Here is a 21,591-nt window from a genome sequence, read left to right as displayed (position 1 = left end):
CCCCAGTACCATTCTAGTAAATCTCCTCTGCGCCCTCTCTAAGGCCTTGACATCCTTCCTAAAGTGTGGTGCCCAGAATTGGACACAATACTCCAGATGAGGCCTAACTAGTGATTTATAAAGGTTTAGCATAACTCCCTTGCTTTTGTACTCTATGCCTCTATTTATAAAGCCAAGGATCCCGTATGTTTTTTTTTAAATCAGCCTCATCTACTTATCCTGCCACCTTCAAAGATTTGTGTACTTAAACCCGTGCACAAATATGTATGTATTATATATTTATTTTGTTTGCCCATTTTTCAATAAATTTACATTTTAGTTAAAAGTTGAACTGATGTCTGATGTTTCTATCACTTCTTGAAGAGTTGCAGTGAAGGCACCAGATCCATTGAGTAGCTGGGTTTCCGGTTCCTTATCCTGCCCTTGCTATCATCGGCTTACCCGGCTACTGGGGCCAGTGAAGAATATCTCAGAATCCGACAGTAGTCGAGAATCACTTTATGAGAGTGATCTAAAATACATCCTAGAGGAAGAAGGGTAGAAGAGATCCCAAGAACAGCAATCACTACAAGTTTATTGAATAATAAAAGTTGATTACCAGGTAATAATCGTGAATATACGTATTTCATATGTATGAATATTAATGTAGCCATCGCAAAGCTCTGTGCAATGTTTTAGAATTGACGTAACTGCTATGTTAAAATTCCGGGTCGGGTTTGCCAATGGAGAGTAAATAAAATATGACCATAAATGGGGTGACTCTCACTTTTCAAATGAAGGACTTTAGTAGCCCTCGTAGCTCAGGCTTGAACACTCCAGAGATATCCTCCTTGTATTCAGGCAAGAAGAGAAAGAGAGGGTGCTATGCCTTTAATAAACTCCCATTAGTTGATGCGAAATAAAGGAGTTACATTTTGTTTTATAGATGGGGGGACTGACTGTACGTTTTCACCAAAATTTGAAGTGACCGACCTGGAAAGTTTTTTTCAGAGAAGAAAGGAAAGCATTTGTATCCATTAAGATGTCATCCTAAACTGCAAAACGGGAGCCAGTGCCTATGTTAGTATGCTCTATGGGAATTGTATAGTAGCCCTTATATAATAAAGAAAACAGAAAACTAATGCAGGCTTAAAAAATAAAGAAATGCTTTTCTGCTATCTGACAGGTAACTTAATTTGGTTAAAGTTTGAGTGGGGGGGGGATGAGGGGAGGCGGAGTGCTCACCTAGCAGAGGAAAAGGTCCCTCTCAAGACTGAGCTTCAGAGTTGCCCCAGGAAAGGCCACATGGCCTTGGTTGTAATATTCGCTGCACCAACACAAAACTATTAGCAGCAGAAATCAGCATTGACCTGATTACATCATCTCGCCACCAAATGCATTACTGCAAATTTCAGCCTACGCTGCAGGTGAAATGTGTGCTGGATAATTTGCAGTGCCTATTGAACCTACAGTTGGTTCGTGTACTGAAGAGGGTGACTTGTCCTTGGCCCCTTTTCACCAACCAACACCCTTTTAAAGAGGGAGTCTCCTATTAATGCCTTCTTTAAAGAGGGGGAACCCCACCACACAACCCAACACCCTTTTAAAGAGGGAGTGTCCTACCTTTAAAGATGGGGAGTTTCACTATTCAGACCTTCTTTAAAGGTGGTTTTATTAGAAAAATTGCCTAGGAGGACGTCAAATGGCCTGTTTCTGTGCTGTAGACTCTCTGTAACCATCAGGGAGCTGACTAAGTGGAAAGACCCTGAGTGAATAACAATAGCTGCAATAATTTAGCTCCCTCGCACTATCTGAGTAACTTGGGATAGTTCCCTTCTTCAAACCAACAGCAGCCACTGTTTACACCAAGAATGTCTGGGGACTTGGTAATGCTGATCTGAGCATTCTGTCCTTTCACCTCTTAGATCTGGGTTTGAGTCCACCCCAGACTGATGAAATTAAAGTCTGCTGTATCTGTCAGGCATAAGGAATCTGTATAAAATGCGTTTGAGTAACTTCAGTCTAGACGTGGGACTGTGGATCCACAGCATGAAACTGACATGAATTAGGCAATTTCACTCCGAGAGGCTGCAGGATGTCTGGTCTGGGGAATGGAAATTAATGTCGCACTAATGCAGTAGTGGATACTGTTCAGAGATTGGAGCTACGGAATGTTTTTTGGGGCAGAGTAGAGCGACCCTCAAATTTTCCCTGAAAACTCACGTCCATTTGACCCAGGTATTGTTATTTTCAAGGTTTTTCCTGCTTGGACCTGGGATTAAACTTTCTCATAGACCCTCTCTTAGCCTTGCAGACCCCACCAATATTAAGTTGTGCCCTTTCACCCACCCCGAATGCATTTCTCCCGACGTGCTTGCAACCTATATTTTGTTACTGTTTTCTAGCAGCTTATAGTGAACACACTTTAAACACACAAGGCCATGCAATGTGTAAATAACTACATTTAGCAGATATGGGGCCCAGTCAGCTTGCAATTGCTTTCATTGTTTCATTTGTGGTCAGTAGCACTACTAAGACTGGTTAGTGCTTCTTAATTGATGCAGCATTTTGTCTTCAATCTTACAATCCACGATTTTTCCATTCTTTCCTGAGTTTCAGCTGGACTTTGAATTTTGCTGGTTGGAGGACAACCCCAAATTTTCCTCTCAAGTCTGGCAGGGGGTGACCTGGAGGGATTTCGGCCGTGAAGCGCTGGAAAAACCATGACATAAGGAGGAAAATTTGCATCTTTGCCAGGACCTCTCCGACACAAGCTCTGACACCAGCCCCAAATGGCAGGTAACTAATCGAAGGAGAGTAGATGTGCTTTCCGCCGTCATCCAAAAAACGGCCTGAAATAGAGAACAGAAGGTTTATTTTTTATAACATATTCACTTCAGATACTTAAAAGGTTCCTTTCAGCAGCTTTGAACTGAGGGTGGGATAGGAGAACTCTGACAGTCACTTTTATGTGTTCAAGGTCATTTTCTGCGAGGAAGGAGCAGTTCTTACCTGGATCAAAGACATCTGGGTTCTTCCATTCCTTTTCATCGTGATGAATAGCCCAGAGGTTGATGACTACATGAGCTCCTTTAGGGATTGTGTACTCACCAATGCTACAAATCAACAAATTGGAATCAATGTTAAAACTGCATCTCAACGGTATGTTTAAAAAAGAACAGATCCTCTCCTAGAAAGAAAGAAGAAAGAACTTGCATTTATATAGCACCTCTCATGACCTCAGGATGTCCCAAAGTGCTACACAGCCAATGAAGAACTTTTGAAGTGTAGTCACTGTCGTAATGTAGGAAACGTGGCAGCCAATTTGCACACGGCAAGGTCCCACAAACAGCAATGAGATAATGACCACATAATCTTTTTTTAGTGGTGTTGGTTGAGGGATAAATATTGGCCAGGACACCGGGGAGAACTTCCTTGCTCTTCTTCGAATCATGCCATGGGGCCTTTTACCTCCACCTCAGAGGGCAGACGGGGCCTCGGTTTAATGTCTCATCTGAAAGACGGCACCTCTGACAGTGCAGCTTTTTAAAGGTACTGCACTGAAGTGTCAGCCTGGATTATGTGCTCAAGCCTATGGAGTGGGACTTGAAGCTTCTGACTCAGAGGATACTGAGTTACTCAGATAGGCTCGAAGAGCTGGTCTATTTACTCTTGAGCAGAGCAGACTTAGAGGAGACCTGATAGAGGTTTATAAAATATTGAAAGGGCTGGATCACATGCCTATGGATAGATTATTCCAGTTTGACAGATTGGGAGGGACCTGGGAAACGTGGGTTTAAACTATGCAAGAGTAGGAATAGACTGGATATTAGGCAGCTCTTCTTTTCCCAAAGAGTAATGAGCTACATGTCTCTGCATGACTTCAAAATGGAGCTGGACTGGTTCTTGACTGGAGCAGTGATTGCATCACACAGAAAGTAAGTGTCTTTATAGATAACACTTGGTCCATGTGATCTCCTGGACTGGTTTCGATTGCCTGAGGGGATCGGAGAGGAATTTTCCAGAGTATTTTTTTCCCTTATTGGCCCTCGGTGTTTTCTCTGACATTTTGCCTCTTCCTGGGAGGTTGGGTGGGGGATGGGGTGATGGTAGGAAGTGTCTAGGCGGGATGCTGCAGCAATCATGAGTGTGGAGCTACTGGTCTTTTCTTCCCCGTCATTTTCATATATTCGTATTTAGTGATACCAACAGAGCCACAGCTGATGCCTGTACCCCCTACATCGATCCTACTGAAGTATGGTATCTTCCAATCCACTCCAGCTCGCAGTTTTATTCTTAAAAACCTGGGTGAAAAACCCAAGAGCCCCGTGGTGATGATATTATGGCTGGCCTGACCCCAGTTGTTGAAGTATGAGGGGACGATTTGAACCCTACCTGTTGCAGACATCATCCACCTGCCCAAAATAACTAGTGCCACAACACAGGATTTTTAAGCACCAAAAGTCTTTGTGTGTGATATGCTCTGCTCCTCTCCCCTCCTACCTCAGGCCTTGAATTTTACTGTCCTTGTATTTTTGGATTACTTTTTGGCTATTTTTTTTAAAAGTACCAGACTTGAAAAGTAATGGTACTTGGAAATGTCAGATTGCCCAGATATGTTCTCTTCACAAAACCAATTCTGGAAGTTAGAGTTACCGAAGGATTTAAATGTGCAGCCATTGTAACAGGGCTATCAAGATCAATTGACAAGGGAATTGGTTAGGACATAGGAGACAGAGAGTAGGGATAATGGGTACATACTACAATTGGCAGGATGTGACTAGTGGTGTCCCCCTAGAGATCTGTACTGAGGCCTCAGCTTTTCACTATATTTATCAATGACTTGGATGAAGGAATAGAGAGCCATATATCTAAGTTAGGTGGCACAGTAAGCAGTGTAGACGGAAGCAGAAAGTTGCAACGGGACATTGATAGATTAAGTGAGTGGGCAAAACTGTGGCAGATGGAGTTAAATGTGAGGTCGTCTACTTTGGACCTAAGAAAGATCGATCAGAGTATTTTCTAAATGGTGAGAAGCTAGGAACTGAGGAGGAGCAGAAAGACTTAGGGGTCCTTGTACAGAAATCACTAAAAACTAGTAGACAGGTTCAAACAATAATTAAAAAGACTAATGGTACGTTGGCCTTTATCTCAAGGGGGCTGGAACACAAAGGGGTGGAAGTTGTGCTACAGTTGTATAAAGCCCTGGTTAGACCGCACTTCGACAACTGAGTTCAGTTCCAGGCACCACACCTCAGGAAGGATATATTGGCCTTGGAGGGGGTGCAGCGCAGATTCACCAGAATGGTACCGGGGCTAAATTATGTGGCCAGGTTGCATAGACTAGGCTTGTATTCCTTTGAGTATAGAAGATTAAGGGATGATCTAATTGAGATTTTTATGATTAAAGGATTTGATAGGGTAGATAGAGAGAAACTATTTCCTCTGCTAGGGGAGTCTGGAACAAGGGGGCATAATCTTAAAATTAGAGCTAGGCCGTTCAGGGGTGATGTCAGGAAGCACTTCTTCACACTAAGGGTGGTGGAAATCTGGAACTCTCCTCCCCCAAAAAGCTGTTGAGGCTGGGGGTCAATTGAAAATTTCAAAACTGAGATTGATAGATTTTTGTTAGGTAAGGGTATTAAGGGTTATGGAACCAAGGCGGGTAGATAGAGTTAAGATACAGATCAGCCATGACCTAATTGAATGGCGGAACAGGCTCGAGGGGCTGAATGGCCTTCTCCTGTTCCTATGTTCCCAATAGACAATCCAAGAGACACAGATGCATTTACCTGCAGTCTTCCAAAGCCACGTGTGGAATTAAGAGAGGGGACACTGGTTGGATCCGCAGGATTTCACTGATAGTTGCATGGAGAAGATGCAAATTGCTTCGATCACTCATTTTAGGAGTCCTTTCAAATCCGATGTTGCTATCAATTTCCTCCTGTATTTTTCTCTGCAACTGCAGTGAAAACAGATGGTCAAACTTTTCAGCTGCCTTACTAGTTGAATAATCTACCTATAATATATTAAAAGTTTCTAATATAGCGATGATATAGAGATGATCTGAAGTTCTGGTGAAGACACCCTCAAAGGCATGGGGTGTTGGGACTCACCTGTGAGAGTGATCTAAGGTACAAGAGCCAAAAAGTCTGGAGTAAGTCGGACAGAGAAGGCTCATAAAATGTTACAGGCATAAGGGAAATGATCGTAGTATCATCGTAGGTACAGCACAGGAGGAGGCCATTCGGCCCATCGTGCCTGTGAAGTTTGCTGATGATACCAAGTTAGCGGGCTTGGCAAACAATCAGGAAGAATGTAGGATATTGCAGAGGACGTAGATGGGTTAGCAGGATGGGCAGATAGGTGGCAGATGGAGTTCAATGCAGAGAAATGTACATTTTTTCAAAAAAAGAACACGTCAAGGAAACACAATCAACTTCTCCGAATTTAAAGCCACTCAATTCAGAATACCTGATAATTGTTTAAAAATTAACACTAAATTCCCACTTGCTGTGTTGTTGATGTTGCTTAATTCAAATTAATCGATATTTCAATTTTTTTTCAGTGAAAAAAATATGACTTTGAATTATCAGGAGCAGACTGTGTCCCCTAAGTGGTAAGATTTGAACAGAGTGATGGAACAAAGGGATCACTGGGTGCAGATGCACAAATCTTTAAGTGTGGGAGTGCAGGTAGAAAAGGCAATAAAAAGTCAAAGTAGATTCTTGTAGGTATAGGTACACTGTATATATAGCAGAGAAGTCCTGTTGAATTTGTACAAGGCATCAGTTGGAATTTTGTGCATAGTTCTGGGCACGCTAATATAGCAAGAATATTAGCGGCATGGAAAGGTTCACTAGAATTTATCAGTTCTGCTGAAAGGTCATCGACCTGAAACATTAACTGTTTCTACCTCCCCAGGTGCTGCCTGACCTGCTGAGTTTTTCCAGCATTTTCTGTTATTTACTTTAGTGCTAAAAACATCCCTTTCCAAACCTACCTGCCCGCCCACAAAATTCCAGCACAAATAGAATTGGGTTTCATCGGCTGGACTGGCGGGGAGCTCTTGGGAAGCTTGTGGCCTGTAGGCCATCATTTGAACACCCTCGCACTTGGATAAAGACTCTTCCAGTAACTCGCCCTCCCAAAAAAAAACTCCCCACAGCTGAAAGCAAAAAGAGAGCAGTAAAAGGAAGAAAGTTCTTGCATTGATATAGTGCCTTTCACGACCTCGGGATGTCCCAAAGCGCTTTACGGCCAATGAAGTAATGTTTGTTTTGAAGTGTCGTCACTGGGTGAATGTGCTACCAGTCCACGGCACAGGTCGCAAGTGCGTCTCGTTACTGGTAATCCCTGTTATATAATTTTCTTTAAACGTTTCTTTTACCTCAGGGTAGTGAAGCAGATAAACAAACGCCCACCCAAGCACTGTGCTCGTGGTTTCCACTCCTGCACCGAATATGTCTGCCACTATCATGAGCAGGTGGTCGTCTGACAGTTCCACCTCGCCAACTGAGCTGTTGTTGTTCTCTGAATTCATCTTGGCTTTTAGCAGAATATTGACCAAATCATTACGAGAGTCACTGCTGTAATTTGCCTGGAAGGACATAAAAAAAAAACACAGTTGAGAGCTGCATACGCTGAAGAGATTCATCACTGCAATGATGAATTAGGCTGTTAAAAAAACAAGGTAACTTACTGAATTTGTACAGGTCTTGTGCGGTCGGGCCGCATCTTGATTATTGCATTCAGTTCTGGTCACCGTGACGACAAGAGAAATGTCGAGGCGCTGAAAAACTGAGGGATGAGCCTTGAGACTGATCCCGAAGGGGGGAATTTTAACCCCCAAGAATGGGTGGGTTGGAGTCAAGTGGGAGGTGAAAATAGCGACCGCAACCCGTCTCCAATGTGCCCACTTCCGGGTTTCATGTGGGTGCGTTTGGATGCTCAGGAGGAATGTACCGGCCAAGGTCGCGTCCCCAGTTAGTGCCGGCAGGTGGGTGTTTAGCGGGGCAATTAACGTCGTTGAGAGACGTTAAGTAGCGTTTTTTTAATTGAATTTAACTAAGCTTTAAATTTAACGCCTCCAGGACGGCTTTCCGGGGGCAATCGCGAATCTCGCCAGATAAAAGGAGGCAAGAAGGGCCTGTTCATCGGGTAAGTGCCTTTATGGCACTGCTTGTGGGCCAGAGGGAGCAGGTGGGTATCCTCCACACCCGACAAGCTTACCTCCCGTGATCAGATCCACTCGAGAGGCTGACCCCTCCCCCCCGCCGCCCCAACCCGTTGTCCGAGACGAGACCCGCCCCTCCGATGGCCGAGACCCCTCCCGCCCCGGTTGGCTGTTGCGCGGGAAACTCAGAAATAAAATTCCAATCACTCATTTAGGTGGTGATCACACGTTCCGACCAGCCAACTTTACTTCCGGGTTTCGCACCCCAAAATTCCCCCCCCCCCTACTCCCTCCCTGGCTCCAGGTAAAAATCATGCCCCTAGTGTCATAGGATTGAATAATGAGGAAAATTTTGGACTCTTCAACTTAAAAGGAGTTGGAAATAAATGAGAAAGGAGAGCTTTATAGGGTATACACTATAATAAATAGAATAGAAATGTTTCGTTCTGAACACCGTTTCGAGTTAAACCAAGACTGCAGAACAAGACGTTGTAGGTACAATCTGCTGAAAGGCAACTTTAGAAGTGATATCAGGAAGCACTTTCACAGACCTGGATTAATGATCTTCTGGGCAGAGAGTGGATGCAAACACTATGGAATCATTCAAGAAGCAATTTGATCCTTTACTGGGGAGATCTTTTCTATTGGAAGGATGAACTAGATGTGCCAAATGGCTTACCTTATCTGTACTTTGTAATTTTTGCAAATTTGGTGCAGGAAGCCAAAGGCAAAGTCAGTAACCCGGTGATCTTCAGTGGCTCCTTAACCAGTCGTAAAGGGAAAAGATATACAGGTAATGTTGCCCTGATAGCTCGGTGGATAAATGTACTGCATGGTGTGATACTGAGTTACGCAGACTAGGGAAGTACCGTGTTGAATCCCTGGTCGGGGTGTTCTCTGGAGAGGCAGTTCACACTATGTGATTTGCACATCATGTAATACCACAAAATAGGAGGCAGAAATGACCCCATTCACTAATATTAGCAAGAAAATCGGAGTAAATGTAAAGTGAGTTCCCAAGCTACATTAGCCAACAAAGGAATTTCACATCAAAGTGTTTCTCCCATGATGAAGACAGTGCTTTTGTGAAGCAATCGCCTTCATTAAAATGGCTTGATTGGCAAGTGTGGTTCATTCAGCAACTAATGTTCAGTGTACTATTGACCTAGACTTCACTTTCTCCTGTGAGGCTTAAGATTTTGATTCAAATGCACTAAAGTTCTGGTGTATGTTATAGACAACGGTTGCATATAAATAGGCTCATATTGGAAAAGAATCAGAGACTGGAAAAAAAAAGCTTAAATATTGGAATTTACAAATATAGGATTGTGCAATTGATTGTGCCTCACACTTATTTGTACAATTGTTGACTGATCTGATAGCACACACCATATGCAATAGCACACACCATTCAACTGCTCCCATTACACCAATGAAATTGAGGTGCTGTACATTTCACACCAAAGTACCTTGTGTTCTTCAAATTTCTTCTGAAGCAGAATGTCTCGGACTGTGATGCATCGTTTCAGAGTACGGAGACTTTCATTGGGAAAATACTGAAAGAAGTAACAGAGAGCGTCTGTAACAACAGATTACCGCAGGGTCTGCAATCAGAGGTTAATGTGCACAAAATCTGCAATCAGATACTTGCGCACTATCCAGGATCAGAATTGCTAAGCGCTGTCGGCAATCAGAGATTACTGCAGTCAGAGTGTAAAAATCTCAAATTACAACTAGAAACAGTGATTCAAAATGAAGTACCTGAAGCCAGGGGAACGTGTCTATTAAGCTATCCTTTGCCACAGTGTCCACAATGCCTTGGCTGTAGTCAAGCATGTTCTGAAACTCTGGGTCGTCTTTCTCATACCTTGAGTTGAAGCACAGCAAGCAGATTACATTGGTGACTGCTTGTGTCACCTCAGGCTTTATGTCTACCGGTGAGTCAAGAAGGTGTTCAAACGTACAACACATCATGGTAGCTTCTTGGCAAACTGTTCATCACCAATCCGTGCCGAAATAAATAAAGAAAACATGTTATCATTAGAAGTAGGATTGCCAGAGCATGATATCCGCACTTAAAGGAAAATCAGTGTGGTGGGCTAGACCTTTCTACAGGGAGTATAAAGCTTGGATAAAAACAGAAAATGTTGGAAACACGCAGGCTGGTCAGGCAGCATCGGTGGAGAGAGAAACAAGAGTTAATGTTTTGAAAAGTTAACACTGCTTCTCTCTCGTCACGGATGCTGCCTGACCTGCAGAGAAATACATTTTGTGTTTTTATTTCAGATTTCCAGCATCTGTAGTATTTTGCTTTTGTTTTAACATAAAGCTTGGGTAGCGTTGTAATGGGATGTAGGTTTAGGAATGTAGCTTCACTACGTGGTGAATTGAGGTGCAGAATCAAGGAAAACCAAAAAAAAATAGTTAGACTGGGAAATCAGCCCAATTCACTCTCCTTTATGCCCAACTGATGGAGAAAGTGGCAGCAGCCTGGGAGCAGGTGGGTTGGCCTTTGTGGGTTCAAGCCACACTTCCAGACTTAAGGGCATAATCTAGGCTGACCCTCCATTAGTTCTGAGGGAGTGCTCCACTGTCAGAGGTGGAGTCTTTTGGATGAGATGCTAAGCTTGAGGCCCTATCTGCCTATTAAGGTGCGATGCTAAAGATCCCATGGCACTATTGACAGAAGAGCAGGGAGTACTCCTGATGTCCTGGCCAATATTCCTCCCTCAATTAATTACCACCAAAAAACATTACCTCGTCACGTATCTCATTGCAACTTGCCTTGTGCAAAATGGCTGCCACATTTGCCTGTGTAACAACAGTCATGGCACTAAAGTAATTCATTGAACGTAAAGCACTTTGAGACATTTCTGAGCAATGTAATAGGGCACCGTATAAATAAAAGTCTTTTTTTCCCTTCATCCTCTAGATCAGGGGATTGTTATATGACTTGGTGGTGGGGGTGGGGATGGTTAGGGGGACGGAGGGAGGAGGGGAAAATAATATCACTTTTAAAAATTAATGCAGGAAAACAACGGTAAGTGCCCTTCTTCACTTGGCCGGCATGATTACAATGGTCCTTGATGGCCCAGTGAAGGGCTGAGTCACACAGATTACAAACCAGGAAGTCAGCTCTGGACTAATAATGGGAATGAACCAGAGCCAGGGTTTCTTGTCCTGATCATTTTTCTGTAAGCCCTGCAGGAAAGTGTGCCCACATGCAGTGGTCAGGTGAAGACAGATCGGGACTCAGTTGTGATGACTCCCAAGGCTGGATGCCCTGCAGATACTCGCAGTCCAGGCTCACAAAATGAATGGGCGGTTGGGTGAGGTTCTGCAGGACAACCAGAATCTCCTCTCAACCTTCTCTGCTCTAAGGAGAGCAACCCCATTGAACTGTCCTAAATAATATCTTTCTTCCGCAACAATTTTTTCCAAACTCCCCACTCCTGAAGGCATTGACTCCTTCATAGGTGTGTGGTTCTGATGCTGTTCATTCTCTGATATTTCAGATCAGTGGCTACTGTTTATGCATGAACCTAGACAACATGCAATGGCAGGGAATGGCACATTCACTTCCACCTGGACTTACTGGATAACAGGCAGGAGCAACAGCCCTATCTGATTTTCTTCTCTCTAATTCAGGCCAAGAATAGCATCCCTACAGCATCCCAGCTTAGATCAGCTAACTCAGCACTGAGCAAGGATTAAACCTGGGGACCTTCCCACTACGACTGATTGATTCAGCCACTCACTGATAAACACATTGAGCCACCAGCAAAGCCATAAACCATTGCCGGTGCATGACTGTTAAGTATACTCACTCTTTTCCTCAAGAGTTGCTATCCCATCACCAAACAGAGATAAAGCTGAATAAACAAGCTTCCTGTGAAACTTCCAGGTAGGGCTGTAGTTTGCGAATGCAATGTCTTTGCCATCTCTGGACATCAAGTCTGTAGTCACCTGAACAGAGAGAGGAGATTAATAGGTGCTTTTACTTTGATACTTAAACATCTGGTTACAATGATCCTTGGGGGGGCTGGGCTGTAGGAAGATAAAAATGTAGTTTGTTATCCCTGAGGAAGGGAAAGGGGGCTGCTGGGTACATAAGAGTGGTTAGAATGTGGAATTTGCTACCACAAGGAGTAGTTGAGGCAAATAGCATTGATGCCTTTAAGAGAAAGCTAGATAAACACATGAGGGAGAAAGGAATAGAAGGATATGCTGATAGGGTTGGTTGAAGAGGGGAGGGAGGAGGCTTGTGTGGAGCATAAACGCCGGCATAGACCAGTTGGGCCAAATGGCCTGTTTCTGTGCTGTAGTTTCGATGTATCTCGATGCAAGACAAAACATGGAAGTTTCTGTGGAGAGACGGGAAGAGGTGAAAGCTTATGTGTTGTGTAGCTGACCTATACCATAGTTCCTGTTTATATGCAGTTTTCTCTGTACATAATCATGTCAAAGTTGTGTTTGAAAGACCTTATTATTCGGTGCTATATGTGAGTCTTCATAGGATGAAGAGATGTCGGTTCAGCATAGCAAACTCCTCTCTCCTCCATTTTATGCTTGCTTTGAGGAGCTGATTGTTGCAGTACTGCTGGCCTCTGTAGTGCTATTAGTATAGGAGTCTGGACTGGCTCCCTACATTTATATTACTGATAATGGGAGTACTAACCCGAAGGCACATTCATAGACTCACATTTGTGTGGGTATACAGTGCCATTAGTTCTGTGAAAGTTGGGTTGGGTTGGGTTGTTTAAACTATTAATAGATGAAAATTTGTCATCAGCTGCAATCCTATAGTGGGGAAGTACCTACAGATACTAACTCGATCCTTCATTGGATCACAGTGCTTACAGTAAATCTGTTGTCCTATTCCGTTTTAAAATAGCCATGTGGTTTTGAATTAGATAATCCAGTTTTTCAATGAACTATCTAGTAATTTCTAAAATACAAACCAGGCAATGAAAGTCTGTTTTGGGCATATAGCCTATTTTCCAACATTCTTGTGTGCTCCATGATGTGACCGTATTAATTGTTATGGCTGTTAAAGCTTTTTATCCCCAAATAGTCCCATTAATCACCCATTGGCTGAGATCGGCTAACAGACCAAAACTTGAACATTAGCCCCTCAGGTCTGCAAGGTTCAGTGCAATCCAACATGAAAGTCACTTGTGAGCCAAAATTGTTAACCAATTTGAATCTTTTCGGCTCCCACGGGCCTCTGCCTCTAACTGTATCAACCCTCCCTGGCTGCCTGCTCGGGCCGAACCCAGCGTTGTGTACCTTCAGTGCCCTGTTTGACCCTGAGCTGAGGTTTAAGATCCAAAGCTGGTCCAGCATCAAGTCCATCCTCTTCCACCCCCAGAACCTTGGTCACTTTTGCCCCTGCCCCAGTCTCGCTACTGCTGATACTATTATCCATGGCCTTCATCAGCTTGAAGATCAATTTCTTAAATACTCATCCGCCTCCCAACCCCCACCCCTCATAAAGCACTTGAGTATGTGAAGAATATTGCATAAATATAAGTTGTCACCATTAGTGACAAGATTGTGCCATCACTTCCTAGGCCACTAGGGGAGCCTGTGCTACATTATTAATGACACAAAGGGACAGAATTTCCTGTTACTGCACCTGGGCATTTTGGATCACCTTGGCACAGCACATAGAAGAAAAGCAGGCAGGGAGGATAAAGTGCCTTTCACGGAAGCTGCCTGATATTCCACCCATTCATTTTTGGTGCAGAGAGCATTGTTCCAAATAGAGCCAGTGTATAGCAGGAGATGGCTAATTGTGTGAATGCTGTCTTTTCTGGGCATTGAAGAAATGAGGAGAAGGTTCTCTGGACTAAGGAAGAGTGTCAAGGTGAAGAAGATCAATGGGTACCCAACAAATGCAAGTGGATGGTTGGACTGTGTATGTACCAAACATTCAGCCCAAAGTATGCAGCCACATCTGCAATGCACTGACCTCTTCTTAAACCTTCTTAAATATCTAAAGCTGTACCTCCAACTTGGTGACTGCCACTCGCACAATGATAGAAGGTGCAAAAAAGATTTACAAGGATGATACCAGAACTGAGAGGTTACAACTATCAGGAAAGACTGAATAGGCTGGGGCTGTTTTCATCTAGAAAACAGAAGGCTGAGGGGTGACCTAATAGAGGTCTTTAAAATTATGAAGGAGTTTGATAGTGTAGAAGTAGAGAAAATATTTCTGCTCATGGGGGAATCCAAAACAAGGGGTGATAAATACAAGATAGTTACTAATAAATCCAATAAGGAATTCAGGAGAAACTTCTTTACCCAGGAGCTGTTAGAATGTGGAACTCGCTGTCACATGGAGTAGTTGAGGCAAATAGCATAGATGCATTTAAGGAGATGTTAGATGCGTACACAAAGGAGAAAGGACTAGACGATTATGCTGATTGGGTTAGATAAAGTAAGGAGGGAGGAGGCTCGTGTGAACCATAAACACCGGCATAGACTAGTTGGGCCAGGTGGTCTGTTTCTGTGCTGTAAATTCTATGTAAGTCTGGCACGTTTTCTCACTAAATGGTCCCTAGAACTACTCGCACACACTCCGAGGTGAAGTTTTGCATAAATATTCTCTGATCCCCCAAAATGTAATCAAGAGAAACTCCAGATTTAATTAGTGACATAGCCAGCTGGTTACCGATGACACAGAGGAAAATGTGATCCCATCCATCTGGGCTGGATTCAAATCCAGGTCCCAGAGGTGAAAATACCATGTGCTGACCCTCTGCTTTTCATGTAAATGGTTTCCCTTTAATTTCTGAATTGTTGCCATCCTTAGATGAAGTTTTGTGCAATAAAATGGACTCTTGATCACTTCTCTGACTCAAGTAGGGTGAGCCTCGTGTTCTTTGGTGTCTGTTTTCCAATAGAGAAATCGATTGGGGATCAATGAGAATAGCAGGAGACAGCGCCTCCTTCAGGAGCTAACCTGGAGGGAGTGAAACTCACTCAACTACAGCTGACAGCAGAATGAAGGCTCAGGGTAGTTTCTTTTATCTGAGGTTCCTGCATGTTGGCACACACCCGAATCCTAAACTCAACACATGAGGAGACAGACGTGCCAATGGTATCACGGATATGTTTCAGCTTTGGGAAGTATCAACAGTTAAAACAGTGAATATACAGTATTTACATTTGCAGTGCAATACCCATCTCTACCTCACTCAAAACTCACGGACTGAAATTGGGCGCTCAACTTAGGAAGCCATTGATGATACAGTATTAATGATCAGTAGGAGTGATCAGGGTTGTGTGAAGGACATCTGTTTGAATGACCTACTACTGACATCCCACTGAAAGTGGGCCAATACAAATCTGTTTTAGGATGCAGCGAAGATACAGTGACCCTAAAGTAACATCTAAAACTTATCAAATGTGTTGCACGGATTTTGTTTGGGCTTTTTGTATTAGAGCTGAGTCTAAGAGCAGGCATCTAATTGTTGAATTTTAATAATAATTGAATTTGTTTATTTATGACAGAGCTTCAGCGTCACAACAGGAAGGAAAAGAAAATTGTAAAATGAACCTATTGTGTCAAAAATCATCATGGTTGAAAGGAGGAAAGACTGGATCAAGGAGAAATGCTTATGGGCTACCGAGCTCAGATTTCAAAAGTATGAAGAGTTAAGGAAGACCAAAGGTACCAAAACTAGGGGCCATAAATATAAGGTAGTCACTAATAAATCAATAATAAACCGTAAATCATTGAAACATATAGGATCCTGAGGGAGCTTGACAGGATAGAGGCTGAGAGGTTGTTTCCCCTGGCTCGAGAGTCTAGAACTAGAGGGCATGGTCTCAGGATAAGGGATCAGCCATTTAAGACTGAGATGAGGAGGCATTTCTTCACTCAGAGGGTTGTGAATCTTTGGAATTCTCTACCCCAGAGGGCTGTGGATGCTGAGTCGTTGCATATATTCAAGGCTGAGATAGGTCAATTTTTGGACTCTAGGGGAATCAAGGGATATGGGGATCGGGCAGGAAAGTGGAGTTGAGGTCGAAGATCAGCCATGATCTGATTGAATGACGGAGAGGCTAGAGGGGCCATATGGCCTACTCCTGCTCCTATTTTATATGTTCTTATGTTCTTATAAATCCAATAAAGAATTCAGGAGAAACTTCTTTACCCAGAGAGTGGTGAGAATGTGGAACTCGCTCCCACAAGGGAGTGGTTGAGGCGAATAGCATTGATGCATTTAAGGAGAAGTTAGATAAACACATGAAGGGGAAAGGAATAGAAGGATATGCTGATAGGGTTAGATGAAGAGGGGTGGAAGGAGGCTCGTGTGGAGCATAAGTGCAGACCTAGGCTTGTTGAGCCAAATGGCTTGTTTCTGTGGTGTAGATTCTTTGTCATTCTATGCAGGATAAAGAGTTTGACACTTTAAAGACCCTGGGAGGGAGTGAGTTAGAGAAGGAGACAGTGAGATGAGCCTCGATTTGAGCAAAGTGTGGAGAACGAATTATTTGAAGTTTGTAGCAGGGCAGTCATTCTAAAATTAGCCCAGGATGGTTTGCAGTGTTTTAGATAGGAGTTGCTCCCTGTTTCATGCATAATTCCTAGCTGATAATGTTCCACCCAGAACGCACACCGGTCCTCAAGCTGAGAGAACATATACACTTGCTCTATGTCTCAGGCTTTTCTAATCGTTGATGGCAATTGGGGCCATTCAGTCTTTAAATTTTCCATTCAGCCCCTTCCCAATAGCCCAGATAAGATCAGAAGCTCTTAACGTGGGAAACTATCAGGAGTAGGGAGAGGAAAATCTCAACACTACAGTGCAGTACAATGTGTCGGTGGTGATAGGGTTAGAGGAAGTAAGGTGGGAGGAGGCTCGTGTAGAGCATAAACACCAGCATAGAGCAGTTGGGCCGAATGGCCTGTTTATGAGCTGTAAATCATCACAAAATCACTTACTGTCAATTCAAGAGAATCAACAAGAAACACAAATCTAGAAACACCTTAAATCTCATTAGTTTCTTTTTTTCCGAAATCCAGAATCTCAACCTCGAGCAACTTGATTAGATTGCGGAATAACTGCACGGAACACAATTCGCACGTTATGCAAAATATCTCAACTGTTTAAATAAAGTGCATGAAAAACTTTTTTTTTTACCTGATATGCATGCAAATTAAATTTAAAGGGAATATAGATTTCGTATGAGCAGATATAATTTATTGTGAGACTTTAAACTTCTTAAAAAGTAAATTATGGTTATTGCATAGTGCTTTAGCTGAACAATGCAATTGTAAAAATATTCTTTCTATCATTCAATGAAATCTTACCCAACTGGGTCTGCCGGCAAATATTTTGCCCTTTTTTAACAGGACTTCTCTGGCATGTTGCTGGCTGTTGACCACCACCACATACTGCGATCCCATCATTAGGGAAAAGAGATTCCCGTAGGTCTTCTGGAGTTTATGGAAGAGCAGGTGAGGAGGGAGGTCACTCTTTAAGCTTAACAAGCTTCCGATCAACGGGAAGGATGGCAGGCTTTTCGGAAGTCTGCCTCCTTTCAGCTTTCTTTGAATAAATCCAGTGAAAGAGAAGATGGCAAAGCCCACCGTAAGGATCAGAGCAGCCACCAGCAGACTCATCTTCCCTGTGCTCTGAAACCTGCTGTTGGGATGTCCCCAGACTACAGTGCGGGAACCCTTTTATAAGTTTGAGAATCAGTGCCTTGACACAGTGTTATCATCTGCAGTAGCAAGGAGACGATGCCTGTGCCTTGTGAAATAATTCATAAGTCAGCATTTTTGTTATTGAACCAATCCCAATTACATGAAATTCTACACAGACTGATAATATGCACCTGTAGAGGGCACTCCAATTGTAACATAGTCACCACAAAAATATTTCAAAGCAACTTGACAGATGAAACGCAGAAAAATTCGAGGTGATGCATTTTGGTAGGAAGGATGAGGAGAGGCAATATAAACTAAAGGGCACAATTCTAAAAGGGGTAAAACAACAGAGAGATCTGGGGGTATATGTACACAAATCGTTGAATATGGCAGGGCAGGTCGAGAAAGCGGTTAAAAAAGTATACGGGACCTGGGCTTTATAAATAGAGGCATAGAGTACAAAAGTAAGAAAGTCATGATGAATCTTTATAAGACACTGGTTCGGCCACAACTGGAGTATTGTGTCCAGTTCTGGGCATCGCACTTTAGGAAAGATGTGAAGGCCTGAGAGAGGGTGCAGAGGAGATTTACTAGAATGATTTCAGGGATGAGGGACTTTAGTTACGTGGATAGGCTGGAGAAGCTGGGGTTGTTCTCTTGGAACAGAGAAGGTTGAGAGGAGATTTGATAGAGGTATTCAAAATCACAAAAGGTCTAGACAGAGTAGATAGAGAGAAATTGCTCCCATTGGCGGAAGGGCCAAGAACCAGAGGGTATAGATTTAAGGTGACTGGCAAAAGAACCAAAGGTGACTTGAGGAAAAACTTTTTCACACAGCGAGTGGTTAGGATCTGGAACACGCTGCCCAAGGGGATGGTGGAGGCAGATTCAATCGTGGTCTTCAAAAGGGAACTGAATAAGTACTTGAAAGGAAAAAATTTGTAGGGCTACAGGGATAGGGCAGGGGAGCGGGACTAGCTGGATTGCTCTTGCATAGAGCCGGCATGGACTTAATGGGCCGAATGGCCTCCTTCCGCGCTGTAACCTTTCTATGATTCTTTGAATGTACTTTAAGCAAACCTATGTATGATAACCAGTTTGGGAATGGAAAAGCTTGTACGTGAACTATATGTGTTTTTTTTTCTCCTAGTTTCTCCCCTGAAGGTGTTGAATCCTTGGTCCCTATCTCTGTAACTTCCTCCAGCCCTACAACCTTCCGAGATCTCTGTGCTCCTCCAATTCTAGCCTTTTGCGCATCCCTGATTTTAATTGCACCACCGTTGGCGGCCGTGCCTTTAGCTGCCTAGACCCTAAGCTCCGGAATTCCCTCCCTAAACCTCTCCGCCTCTCTACCTCTCTCTCCTCCTTTTAAGACGCTCCTTTAAAGATGAGTGCAGCTCCAACAACACTCAAGAAGCTCGACACCATCCAAGATAAAGCAGCCCGCTTGATTGGCACCCCATCCACCACCCTAAACATTCACTCCCTTCACCACCGGCGCACTGTGGCTGCAGTGTGTACCATCCACAGGATGCACTGCAGCAACTCGCCAAGGCTTCTTCGACAGCACCTCCTAAACCAGCGACCTCTACCACCTAGAAGGACAAGAGCAGCAGGCACATGGGAACAACACCACCTGCACGTTCCCCTCCAAGACACACACCATCCCGACTTGGAAATATATCGCCGTTCCTTCATTGTCGCTGGGTCAAAATCCTGGAACTCCCTTCCTAACAGCACTGTGGGAGAACCGTCACCACACGGACTGCAGCGGTTCAAGAAGGCGGCTCACCACCACCTTCTCGAGGGCAATTAGGGATGGGTAATAAATGCTGGCCTCGCCAGCGACGCCCACATCCCGTGAATGAATTAAAAAAAACCTACATCTCACCCGTCCTATGTGGCTTGGCATCAAATTTTGTTTGATAACACTCCTGTGAAGTGCCTTGGATGTTTTGTTACATTAAAGGTGCTATATGAATGCAAGTTGTTGGTGGTGTTGTTGAGATTCCGTTCAACAGATGCTGGCAACCCTCCAGTACCTTGTTGCCTTGACAGTGAGAGTCAACTGGTTAGTTGAGCATCATGGCCTGAGCAGGTCCTCACCCAACATTCACCTAAGTGAAAAAATATCCATCTAGCTATGTAAAAGTCTAGCACGTGGCCATCATACTTCAGATGTCATGCTTCAAAGTGTATAAATACATATATAAAATAAGAAGAAATCCAGTCATTTCCTGCTGGTTTACCTGGCCTTGGTAACCTGGCTTCTCCCCTAGAGCAAGAGGCGGGAATTTACAAGCAGTTGCCAATCTACAGAAACTTCCAACAATTAGCCTCAATTTGCTTGTGGGAGACTCCCTCCATGATGAGGACTCTTTGTAAGGCAAAGTTGCAGCATGCAACCTTAATCCCTCTTTGCATCCTCCTCACAACTCACATTCCCATCTAGTTTTGTGTCATCAGCAAACTTGGAAATATTACATTTGGTCCCCTCATCCAAATCATTGATACAGATTGTGAACAGCTGAGGCCCAAGCACTGATCCCTGCGGTACCCCACTAGTCACAGTCTGCCAACCTGAAAAAGACCCGTTTATTCCTATTCCCTGTTTTCTGTCTGGTAACCAATTCTCAATCCATGCCAGTAAATTACCCCCAATTCCATGCGCTGTAACTTTGTTCACCAACCTCCTGTGTGGGACCTTATCGAAAGCCTTCTGAAAATCCAAATACCCCACACCCACTGGTTCCCCCTTATCTATTCTACTAGTTACATCCTCAAAGAACTCCAATAGGATTGTCAAATATGATTTCCCTTTCATAAATCCATTTTGACTCTGCCAAATCCTGTTATTATTTTCCAAGTGTCCTGTTATCGCATCCTTTATAATAGATTCTAGCATTTTCCCTACTACTGATGTCAGCTTATTTTAAATAGAAAAGTTTTATTTTTAATCGGCTACAATAGATTTGACATTGCAATGATGACATGCCAGGTGATGTAAGACCCCAGGATATTGGATTTGCGATGCTGGACTTCACAGGATATGAGATTATTTTTGGTAATTAATTTTGGTGTCGTGAGGAAATTTACAGGGAGACTCACCTTTTGGGATCGTTGGAACATTTCACCGCAGATCCAGGGTGTCGGGTACCGTGCCAGTCTTGGACTGTAGTGGCCGCCCTTTACCAAATTGGCTTGCCCTGAAAGCGGCCGGTGCTGGCTGCCTTCAGGAAAACCGGGTCCACTTGCAGCCTAACATGTGGTCCTTAAAGTGGCCGCTTTGGGTCACCACCAAAAAGGTAAGTTTTAAAAGAATATTTACTTGAATATGGAGCCGGCCAGTGCTCCCTCCCCCCACCCCGATCACTGCCTCGGCATTTCTCCCGATTGCGTTCCCCCCCAATCACCCTCTCGGCAGCAGCCCAAACTTCAAATGGTCTTCGCCAGCGAGCTGCCCGGGGACCCCCAGCAGACATCTGCAGCTTGCTGGTTTGATGTAAATGAGGCCCAAGACCCAATTTCAGGTGGGCCTCGGGCCTACCCATTCCGGTGCAGGGATTAATCAGGCAAGCCGGCACGAATCCATTTCTAGGCCTATATTTTCAATGTGATTTTCATATTTTTTGTTTTAGTTTATAGTAGCAGTGGGATTTTAAAAAATTGCAACAGTGAATACAGTCAGTGACATGATGACACCAATGGATGGCTGATTTAGCCATCGCACCCTCATCCATGTTGATACAAGCCATTTTTCCATGTAAGG

The 21,591-nt window shown here is 43.7% G+C and overlaps 1 protein-coding gene and 1 long non-coding RNA gene across 3 annotated transcripts; one reads left to right on the top strand and one right to left on the bottom strand.

The window, feature by feature from the left end:
* Positions 1–265: 265 nt before the first annotated feature.
* On the bottom strand, positions 266–17,875 carry cyp17a1 (cytochrome P450, family 17, subfamily A, polypeptide 1). 2 transcript variants are annotated; one of them, XM_068002066.1, is made up of 8 exons: positions 17,484–17,872; positions 11,983–12,121; positions 9,917–10,146; positions 9,625–9,711; positions 7,370–7,579; positions 5,772–5,941; positions 2,992–3,095; positions 266–2,831 (listed from the first exon to the last, which is right to left on the bottom strand). In XM_068002066.1, exons 1-8 carry the CDS (start codon positions 17,793–17,795, stop codon positions 2,560–2,562), a joined length of 1,524 nt encoding a protein of 507 aa, XP_067858167.1. In that variant the 5' UTR covers positions 17,796–17,872; the 3' UTR covers positions 266–2,559. The 2 variants fall into 2 exon arrangements, with proteins under 2 accessions (XP_067858167.1, XP_067858168.1); XM_068002067.1 differs by lacking the exon at positions 9,625–9,711 and having other exon boundaries at positions 17,484–17,875.
* LOC137339959 (uncharacterized) lies at positions 15,140–19,808 on the top strand. The gene is made up of 3 exons (XR_010966661.1): positions 15,140–15,548; positions 15,677–15,836; positions 18,973–19,808. It is a non-coding gene; the product is annotated as an uncharacterized lncRNA (long non-coding RNA).
* Positions 19,809–21,591: the final 1,783 nt, after the last annotated feature.

The sequence above is a fragment of the Heptranchias perlo genome, chromosome 21, assembly GCF_035084215.1.
Source record: "Heptranchias perlo isolate sHepPer1 chromosome 21, sHepPer1.hap1, whole genome shotgun sequence".
NCBI lineage: Eukaryota > Metazoa > Chordata > Chondrichthyes > Hexanchiformes > Hexanchidae > Heptranchias > Heptranchias perlo.
The sequence above is the reverse complement of the archived record's forward strand: the minus strand, read 5'-3'. Positions and strand labels throughout refer to the sequence as shown.

Excerpts from the sequence above, each read along its gene's own strand:
- cyp17a1 (XM_068002066.1), bottom strand. The coding sequence starts at position 17,795 with ATGAGTCTGCTGGTGGCTGCTCTGATCCTTACGGTGGGCTTTGCCATC. Across the intron at positions 10,147-11,982 it reads AGCAACTCTTGAGGAAAAGA|TTTGCCAAGAAGCTACCATG; the intron begins GTGAGTATACTT and ends GGTGATGAACAG. Across the intron at positions 2,832-2,991 it reads CCCAGATGTCTTTGATCCAG|GCCGTTTTTTGGATGACGGC; the intron begins GTAAGAACTGCT and ends TCTCTATTTCAG.